This window comes from Carlito syrichta, unplaced genomic scaffold (genome assembly GCF_000164805.1).
Source record: "Carlito syrichta isolate Samal-C Ts95f unplaced genomic scaffold, Tarsius_syrichta-2.0.1 Scaffold303056, whole genome shotgun sequence".
Taxonomy (NCBI): domain Eukaryota; kingdom Metazoa; phylum Chordata; class Mammalia; order Primates; family Tarsiidae; genus Carlito; species Carlito syrichta.
The window spans coordinates 93,248-103,900 of record NW_007247152.1 but is presented as its reverse complement, the minus strand read 5'-3'; the positions used below and the strand labels follow the sequence as shown (position 1 = coordinate 103,900).

The following is a 10,653-nucleotide window of genomic DNA, read 5'->3' as shown; positions in this document are numbered from 1 at the left end:
GCTTTGCCTCCGTCATGGCCGCATTTTACTGGGGCCTTGCTCCCAGTCAGCGTTTTTCCTGTTTTCAGGTCCCTTTTACCTTACTTTTACTAGTGATTGCGGCTCCCGGCAAATCAACTGAACTTTCTATCAATAAACGATCATTCTACTCTACTCAGTAGAAGGCATTCCATTCTATGGATTGCCTTACATTTATAAAAAATAATTTAAAAGTGATTTGTATATTGATGTGGAAAGATTTCCATTATACTATGTATTTAAGTAAGAAAAATACAGAACAAGAATATAATATAGTTCTTCTGCTTAAAAAATGTAATTATCTAATTTTGTGCATGCCTAAAACTGCATAAAACACTTGAAAAATAGTGAAAATGTACAGATGAGTGACAACATATGAGGATCAGATAGTGAAAAAGAGCTTTCTCTGTACCTTTTTCTATTTTCTGCTATTTGAAAGCTTTAAAAAAAATGAATATGTGGTAACCATATAAATATGTTCAAATACTACATACAAATACAACTAATACATTATACTCATCAACAAGTGAACTCATAATGTATAAAATATATTTCCATTTCAATCATGTTCTAGTTTTATATTCATATTTCATTCATAGTTATATTTCATTTATATTCATAATGTATATAAAATATAGTGCAAGACGAGTTTATATATCTACCACAAAAATGAATACCAGTACTACACATTGAGATATGTCATATACCAGAAATGATCATTTGAGGGAAATATATAATCTTAAATGCATAAATTTGAAAAATATGGCCACAGTTAAACCTAAACTTCCAAATTTAGAGAAATAAAATAAACTCTAAAGAAGACTGAAAGATATAAAATAAATACATGATGATGTGGGCAGAAATTAATGAAATGGAAAACAGTGATACAGTATGTCGGAAATTGACCAAGTCTCCCACCCAAAAAAACTAATAAAGTTATCATATTCTGGTTAAAATTGATCAAGAAAAATATAGAGGGTACAAGTAATATTAAAATGAAAAAGAGTCTCCATAGATTCAACTGAGAGAATAAAGATTAAAATACTATAAAAACATTATATTTATAAACGTGAAATTTTAGTGAAATGGACCAATTCCTATTGGATCAGATTCCAATAATCTGATCTCAAAAAAAAAAAAAAAAAAAGCCTAGAAGTTGCCATAAAATTTAAGGAAATTAATTGTTTAAAATCTTTCAACAAAAAAGAACACTAGGCTATATTTTTTCATAATACATATATACTATAATTTTAGTTGTTTCCCTCTTGTTTAACACTTTAAGGGGTTTTTTTCTATTTTGATTCAAGCCGTATGTGTTTGTTTGTTACATAGAAATATTGCATGTGGTGAAGCTTGGGCTGCAATTAGGCCCATCACCTTGACAGTGAACATGGTACCCAATGGGTAGTTTTTAGACCTTATCTCCCTCCCTCCCTACACCTCATAGGAGTATCTCAGTGTCTGTTGTTCCTATCCCCATGCCCATGTGAGTGCAGTGTTTAGTTCCCGCTTATTAGGGAGACCATATGGTATTCAGTTGTCTGTTTCTATGATAATTCACTTAGGATGACAGTCTCCAGTTGCATCCATGTCGCTGCAAAGGACATGATTTTGTTCTTTTTCATAGGCTTAGATATTTTAACTTAAGTCCTGTCAACTTTCAAGAAACAGATAATTCCAAAGAAATAAAACATTTCAGCAACAGGAAAAATGTGATCACTCCCCAATTTATTTTATTAAACTGTTATAATCCCTTGTCTAACACTATGTATCAACAGGGTGAAAAGGAAAACTTAAAGATAGTCTAACTCATGAAAATATAAACCAAAGTTCAAATAAAACCCAAATTGAACCCTCTGCTCTGTTTTAAAAAATGATTTACCTACATAATTCCCACTTGTATACCTAATCCTAAATTATATCCCACATCTTTAAAATTTAAAAATGATAACCAAATTTGAGTTTATTTTAGGAATACAAAAGTGGTCTAATATTAGCAATCTATTTATATCATTTCATCACACTAATAGGCAAAGGGAGAAAAACTATTCACTAACTACACTAGATTCATTTTGCTAAATATGCTAATTGACAGGATATTTTTTAAATGTAATAAAAATTCCCCACTTTTCATGATAACTTTTAGCAAGTCCTGAATGGAAGGTAGTCCTGGAGTGTCCAAGTGGACCCAAATTAATTAGATTTGCTCTTCCCCACACCAGTTATATGCTAAGAAACGAAACAATCTGGCGGCCAAGTTTATTACACAGTGAAATAGTCAGTGTGCACAATCTCCCAAGTACTGATAATAACTAATCACATGAATGGACAAAGCGCACATGAGGGCAAGGAGTGCCTGGAACTAAGGGGAGAGTCATTTCTCCCATGGTAGGAGACAGTAATGCGTCACTCAAATCCAGCATCTCTCCAGGAATTCCTAAGAAGTTTCTTTGAACTCCACCGAGAAGAGTTCCCAAAACAATAAAAATAAAAGTGAAAAGAAAAACTGCACTTGTGATTTTTCACCTGACACATTGTTTGGCACCTGACCTGTTTCTGATTCTTTTTTACATCTTTCTCCAAGGACACAGTCCCAGTTGAGAGTTGTTTAATTTTTTCCTTACAAAGTTCACCCAAGTTCCTTACACTATAGGCTAATTAGTGACTTTTGAACCTAGGATCCCAAGGGTTTCTTTTGTTTGTTTAATCAGATGATCCCCTAAAAACCTGCTGAGGACCTAACATATAATTTACACCATTCTTGTTAATACAGAATTTGCAGGAAAACCTGTCTTCCTGCACAGAAGTCAGGATTTGGTCTTTTCCAATACCAAAGAAACTGTCCCATCACCACAATAGTCTTTAAGTATTCCAACTACACAAGATATACGAGAATTTTTTCTAGAATTATACTCAGAGGGTAACCCCTTCAGGTCCCCTCCCACTGTGGGAGCTTTTCTGTCCCCTCAATAAATCCTGCTTAAAAAAAAAAAAAAGAATTATACTCAGAAAATATCCTTTATTTGGTGTCCTTGTAAGATTTTGTTGAAGGTAGGCGTTTGAGGAAGACTCCTGGGAAACCGTGGGCAGTGGGAAACTCGGAGAACTTTGCTCACTCACAGACTTGCCAGTGAGTGCAAGCATGGGGAGTAATGAAAACAAGTTGTAGTGCCCACTCTCACTAACAAACTCCTGCTCAGCACTGGATTACCCTAAGGATCTTTGTGGTTAAATAACCCACAGAAGCCATGAACAGCAATCTGAAAGGTGAGTGTGATTTCCTTAGTTATGCAAGTTGTTCACCATTCAGGACCCAAGTAGTTCAAAGTCACAGGGCAAAAGACATTGACTTATATGTTTCAAAACACAGGTCCTAAACATTATAAACAATGTTTCTTTTTTTTAAGAGGAATCATTCTATAGGAATGATTAGAATGTCACCCTGTCCTCTGACAAGTGACATTTGAGTCTTAATCAGACTTTAGAAAGGGGCCCTTGAAAGATGTTTTGGCAGGGTGTGGTGGCTCACGCTTATAATCCCAGCACTTTGGGTGGCTGAGGTGAGAAGACTGCCTGAGCCCACGAGTTGAGACCAGCCTGGGCAACTTAGTGAGATCTCATCTCTACAATAAATCCAAAAAATTAGTCGAGCCTGGTGGCACACACCTGTAGTTCCAGCTACTTGGAAGGCTGAGGCAGAAGGATCACTTGAGCCCAGCAGGTTGAGGCTGCAGTGGCCATGAGCACTGCACTCCAGCCTGGGTGACAGAGTAAGACTCTGACTCAAAAAGGAAAAGAAAAGAAAGATGTTTTAAGAATAAGACAGCACATTTTTAGGAAAAGAGTGTAGTCTCCCATATATGAGACTCTGGGAAAAGATATTCGTGTTCTCTCAGTCCATCAAAAATGTCTCCCTAATGCATTTTTTTCCATGTGACTTGAATATCTAATCACTAGAAGTAATTTCCTCCATTTAATGAGCAGTGCCACAAAGTATAACTGAAAAGGCAAAACATTCTGTTATTAGTAAAACAGCACATTCAATCAATGAACTTTCATTTGCTACCCTGCGTGAATTTACCCAATACATTTCAGATGAGACTAGGGCACTAATGGGTATTGATTTTTACAAAGGTAGAAGTTAAAATATTATGGATGCACAGACATTAGGCCAGGTTAAGGAGACTTTGGTGAGTACTATATATGGACTCTTGGAGCCTGAGTCAGAAAACAAAGCCGGGCAACAGGAGTGCTTCTCAATGTCAACATTTGGCCTAATATGATCATTTTCTGAGTGGCTCTACAGTATCTGGGTGGAAAACTTCCAATCTTCCAGCCATTTATTTCACACCCAAGTCCTGTTCCTTTCCATAAATCCAGATCAGAAGGCTCTGAAGTGCGATCTGAGCACATGTTGGAAATGGACACTGCACCCTCAGTAGGAAGAAAAGAACCATATTTCCCCAGTCTTGGGGGAAATACACCTCAAGATTATTGTGGGAAATATGTTTAAACCACCAAGAAAAAGCCATTCACATTCCAAACTAATTGGGGTCTCCTGGGAAGATCCTGTTCCACTCTAGGAATGAAAAGAATTGGGATTTCCTAGACACAGTGACTGCAAAGGGGAAGCATTTCAGTTGCTAAAAATGCAATTATTGTTGAAAAACAACTATCTCTCCACCACGGTCCCCAACTAAGAAATAAAGACGCCCTGAACAGTGATCCATCTAATTCTCTGATGGTTACTTGACAGATGGCATCACAAAGAGGATGTTGGTCATTTTGTCAAAAAATAAAGGAGTCAGTTGGTCAAATAGTTAAGCAGGCAGTGTTTTTTAGTAGTTATAAATTGGGTTTCTGTAGTCAGGCTGCTTGGATTCATATTTCTGCTTTACTACATCCTAAATTGATTACCTTGGAAAAGAGTCTTAGTATTTCTGGTCTTGGTTTCCTCATTTGTAAAATGAGGATTAAATAAAAACTAGCCTTGCCGGGCTCGGTGGCTCAGCCTGTAATCCCCCACCTTTGGGAGGCCGAGGTGAGTGAATTGCCTGAGCCCGTGGGTTCGAGACCCGCCTGGGCAACTTGGCGAGACCTCATCTCTACAATAATTCAAAAATCAGCCGGGCGTGGTAGCACGTGCCTGTAGTTCCAGCTACTTGGAAGGCTGAGGCGGAAGGATCGCTGGAGCCCACCAGGTCGAGGCTGCGGTGGCCAGGAGCGGCCACTGCACTCCAACCTGGTCAACAGAGTGAGACTCCAACTCAGAAAAAAAGAACAAAAATAAATAATAATAAAAACTAGCCTTACAGAAGTATTTCAAGAATTAAATTACATCTAAATGTTTGACATAGTATCTGACCTTTAGTAACTGCCTTGTAAATGTGACTATCATTGCCACTTCTTAGAGAACTTTGTGAATTAAACTGAATACAGCAAAAGGATATTTTTGCCCTAATAACTCCCATAAAAACCTAGTCTTATTACATGAAATTCCTCACTTGAAATGTATTCTTCAACCTAAACACAAACATTCATAAGATGCAGATCTCCAGTGGTTGTCAATATTTCTACTAGGTGGAAAAATAATGTATTCTTCAATTCACAACATAAATATGCCTGGGATGAGTCACATAAATGTGATTACTAGTTTCTAAGTCATTAAGTGAATTTATTTTCTAGATCTCCTTAATGCTAAGTTTCCTCAGAAGTAACATAGAGGCTGAGGAAAGAACTGGAATGGACTGGGTATCCTTGGAAGACAAAGAAGCACATTAGGAGTAACAAACTTCCTAATGGGTGAGTGAAAACCAGAAAACCTCACTTGAGAAAGTGAGGAGGAAAAGAATGGATTTAGGATTGGGGAAAGTTGGGTTCTTCTTTTGACTTTGCTTCTAACAAGCCTGCGGATAACTGACACTCTAATTTTCAACTTCAAAATTAGGGGATAGGCTAAAATAATACTCAAGGTCCTTTATATCTCTCAATTTATTCTTTGTTTTGTTTATTATTTTCAGTCAGAGTCTCACTGTGTCACCCAGGCTGAAGTGCAGTGGCATGATAGTGGCTCATCGCAGCCTCAGACTTCTGGGCTCAGGCAATCCTCCCACCTCAGCCTCCTGAGTAGTTGGGACTACAGGTATGCACCACCATGCCTGGCTAATTTTGGGGGTTTTTTGGGGTTTTTTTTGAGTTGGAGTCTCACTCTGTCTCCCAGACTGGAGTGCAGTGGCCGCTCCCGGACACCGCAGCCTCTACCTGCTGGGCTCCGGCGATCCTTCCGCCTCAGCCTTCCGAGTAGCTGGAACTATAGGCGTGTGCTACCATGCCTGGCTAGTTTTTTGATGTATTGTAGAGATGAGGTCTTGCCAAGTTGCCCAGGCGGGTCTCGAACCCACGGGCTCAGGCAATCCACTCACCTCGGCCTCCAAAAGCGCTGGGATTACAGGCTGAGCCACCAAGCCCGGCCAATTTATTTATTTTTTATAGAGGCAAGCCCTCGCTGTGTTGCCCAGGCTGGTCTTGAATTCCTGGGTTCACACAATCCAATCCCCCCATCTCAGCCTCCCAAAGTGCTGGGAATACAGGCATGAGCCACTGCACCCAGCCTATATCTCTCGTTTTATATAATTCTCTTAAGTCTTTGATCATTTATTTATTGTAACCTGACACCCACTTGGCTAAGTTTTTTTTTTCTTGATCCTTTATAATAGTTCAAAAACAAAGAGACAGAGAAACATGTTCAGGACATGAAGAAGATTTCTGATAAACTAGTGAGGAAAACTAAAGGGAAGTATTCTCAATGTGATGAAAGAAAAGAGCCCTAAGAAAACCTCAGAAGTGAATATAAAAGCTGTGGTTACTGAGGATATGGGAAATGAATGTCCCAAAGAACAATGTTTAAATTAAAAGATTTGAGCAGGGAATTACATTAGGAAGTGCAAACACCGTGGATTACAAATGCAAAAGAGATTCAAAAATAATAAATTGCATGTTGTATGCAGTTGAATTATATTCATGATGAATAGACCTATTAACAAATACTACTTCAAATGCTATTTTTTATAACTTTAGAGGACCCTACAATTTTATAATTAATTTTAAGAATAGTAGAAAACTTAAAATACATATACAAAATGTAATAAAGGGGACAAACTGAAAGAAAAGGTAAGAAAAAGTGTGAGAGAGCATGAAAGCTCTGTTCACAAAGTAAGGGGCAGCAAGTTCTGGAGGAAAAATTAGAAAGAATAAACAGAGGTTTTTTTTAATATTTGTTCTGTACAAGGCATGATGCTAGGAGGTTAGAAGAATTATTTTTCATAATAACCCATGAAGAACATACACTTATTATTTTCATTTCACAGAATATATAGTTATTTACATTTCACAGACCAGACCAGTACTAAACTTTCCTAGGTTTCACAGTCACTAAATAGTTGAACTGGCCGGGCTCGGTGGCTCTGCCTATAATCCCAGCACTTGGGAGGCCTAGGCAAATGGATTGCCTGAACCCATGCATTGGAGACCAGCCCAAGAAACTTGGTGAGACCTCATCTCTACAATAAAAATAAAAATAAAAAATTAGCCGGGCGCGGTAGTACGTGCCTGCTGTTCTGGCAACTTGGAAGGCTGAGGTAGAAGGATCACTGGAGCCTGGCAGGCTGACGCTGGGGTGGCCATGAGTGTGCCACTACACTCCAGCCTGTGCAACTCAAAAATATAAAAAATAGTTGACCTAGGTTTCAAGCCCTGATCTGTCTTATTCTAGAATTCCTTACTCTCGGTCTCAGTCTCTTATAATTAACCCAGATGGTCCTACTCCAAGGTGACCCGAGGACTGGGATTCAAGTAGCTTCAACCAAACTCCTTCAAAGAAAATGGGGTAAAGAGAAGACAGAAGGAATTCTCACCCCCTTCCACCTACAATCTTCCCTCTACCACCCCACTCTTAGCCCTCTGTAGTTTTTAATTTGTTAGCTTTTTAAAAGATTATTTTAAGTTAGTCTTACAAACAGATAAAATAGCCTGGTGTAATTTGAGGGGGATTCTGACCAAAAGCGACGATTTATCTTTCTGGTTTCTAAAATTGCCTCAATACATGGAGTTTCTTAGTTGGAAATGTAAAGCTTAAAATGTAAGTGAACTCATGATATAATGCATTTCACTTGCAATGAAATCAGTCAATAATTGTCAAAAATCAAATGTCTGGTCTCATTCATTCAATACTAATGTAAGTCCAGAGCTAGTCCTGGACTTACGGTCACTTACAAAATAGATGTGTTCTGGGTTCTTATGGAGCTTACTAGAAAGTATAGGGTGGAAGTAACAAGTAAATGAACATATAATTACAAACTATAATAAATACCCTAAAATAAATAAAGACATGTGTTTATAACATTGGGAGTGTAGAGAACATAGTTAGAAAGCATCTTCAGGAAGGCATCTTTGCGGGGTCTATATTTAAGCTGGAAGTCGAAAAATAAGAACCATCCATGCAAGAATGCAAGCAGAACATATCAGGGAAAGTGAAAACATTGCAAAAGTCCTGAAGTGGAAAAGAACGTGGAATCTTCGAGGAACTGAAGAAGACCAGTATCACTGGACAAGCAAGAGATGAAATAGGAGAATTTCACATGCGGTGTGATTGTGAAGCTTCTTATAAACCGGAGTAAAGAGTTTGAATTTTATTCCAAGGGCAATAAAATTCCACTGCGTGGCTTTAAACAGAGGAATGGATCATATTTTTAAAAGATTATTCAGGTTCTGTCTGTAGAACAGACTCACAAGAGTGTTTTTGTGCAGTTCAGAAAGGGAAGAAAGGCAGAAAGGCGTGTGGTACTTTATAGGACAATGTGGATTATCACAGCAAGTGAGGAAACAGAGACTGAGAGCAGAAGAATGTCAACTTCATAGCCTTAACTGGAGTCAGCCCTATTCACCTTACGTGAAACAAGTATGATAAGCACACTTAGAAGTGTTATTATTTTCATGAGATTGCAAACCATGCATATTTTATAATAGTGTTTTTCTGTTCATTAACACAAATAACATAAAATAGCTTTATGTCCATGAAGTTGTAAATCAAAGATTATCTTTCCTATTGAATTAATGCTACAACAGTATAGCAATAAGAACCTTTAATAAGAACCTATGGCTGGTCTTTCCTGTAATACCAAGCAGTAGTATTCCAGAAGCATTGCTGGTTAATTATCACTCCAATAACATTCTTGATTAACAGGTAACAAAAACAATAAAATCTTGACTTAACTAACATTTTTCACCTCATGCCACTGCTAACTCATGCTGATAGTTCCTTTCTCTGCTCTGATTTTTATCTTGTTTTTACACACAGACCAGGGCATAATCCAGAATCAGTGATGAAAAATTATACAGCAATAACAACATTCATCCTGGTGGGACTAACAGACGACCCAACGCTACAAATTCTACTTTTTATCTTTTTGTTCCTAACCTATTTGTTGAGTGTTGTTGGGAACCTGACCATCATCACTCTGACCTTGGTGGATTCCCATCTTAAAACACCCATGTACTTTTTTCTCCGGAATTTCTCCATCTTGGAAGTCTCATTTACAACTGTCTGCATTCCCAGATTTCTCTACACGATGGCATCTGGGGACAATACTGTTACTTATAATGCATGTGCCACTCAGTTATTTTTTGTTGTTGTCCTGGGTGCGACTGAGTTTTTTCTCCTGACAGCCATGTCTTATGACCGTTATGTAGCCATCTGCAAACCCCTGCATTACACGACAATCATGAACAACAAAGTCTGCATCAAGTTCCTTATTGGCTGTTACATAATTGCTCTAATCATTGTCATCCCACCATTTGGCATGGGCTTTGAGCTCAAGTTTTGTGACTCCAATGTCATAGACCACTTTGGCTGTGATGCTGCCCCCATCCTGAAGATCACCTGCTCTGACACAGAGTTCATAGAGCGGTTTGTCTTAATCTTAGCTGTGTTGACCCTCCTGTTCACGTTAGTGTGCGTGATTACGTCCTACACTTACATCATCAGGACCATTCTCAAATTCCCTTCTGCCCAGCAGAGGAAGAAGGCTTTTTCCACATGCTCTTCCCATATAATTGTGGTTTCTATTACTTATGGAAGCTGCATCTTCATCTATATTAAGCCATCTGCAAAAGAAGGGGTGGCTATTAATAAGGTGGTGTCAGTACTTACCACCTCGGTTGCCCCGGTTATGAATCCCTTCATTTATACTCTCAGGAACAAGCAAGTGATACAGGCTTTCAGTGACATGATCAAAAGGATTGCATCTCTCTCAAAGAACTAAAGGATTATTGACTGCAAAGTGAAAAATTACAAAAGAATTCCTTATCTTTGTTTTATTCTTCCCAAATTCTATACTAGTCATGGTTTTTGTATATCGCAACCTCATTCTGTTGCACGTACCGTTCACTACTGATACAAGTATTCATCTCTTAGCTCAGTCTAGTCCCATAAATACTTGGGTCTAAATCTTCAGCAAACTTTTTTATCAACACACCTGTTATTGCTTACAGACGCAAGAAATGTAGAAAACATCAGTTTACTATTGTATTGGTGTTTATCTACTACTCTTGTACTGATTTATATGTCCTGATTTAAGC

General features: G+C 38.0%; 1 protein-coding gene across 1 annotated transcript; it reads left to right on the top strand.

Moving 5' to 3' along the window:
• Nucleotides 1–9,398: 9,398 nt before the first annotated feature.
• LOC103259893 (olfactory receptor 6C2-like) lies at nt 9,399–10,337 on the top strand. The gene has a single exon (XM_008057551.1). The coding sequence runs from the start codon at nt 9,399–9,401 to the stop codon at nt 10,335–10,337; it is 939 nt and encodes a 312-aa protein (XP_008055742.1).
• The last annotated feature ends 316 nt before the right edge of the window (nt 10,338–10,653 follow it).

Bases quoted from the DNA above. Each gene is read 5' to 3' on its own strand.
- LOC103259893 (XM_008057551.1), top strand. From the start codon at position 9,399: ATGAAAAATTATACAGCAATAACAACATTCATCCTGGTGGGACTAACA.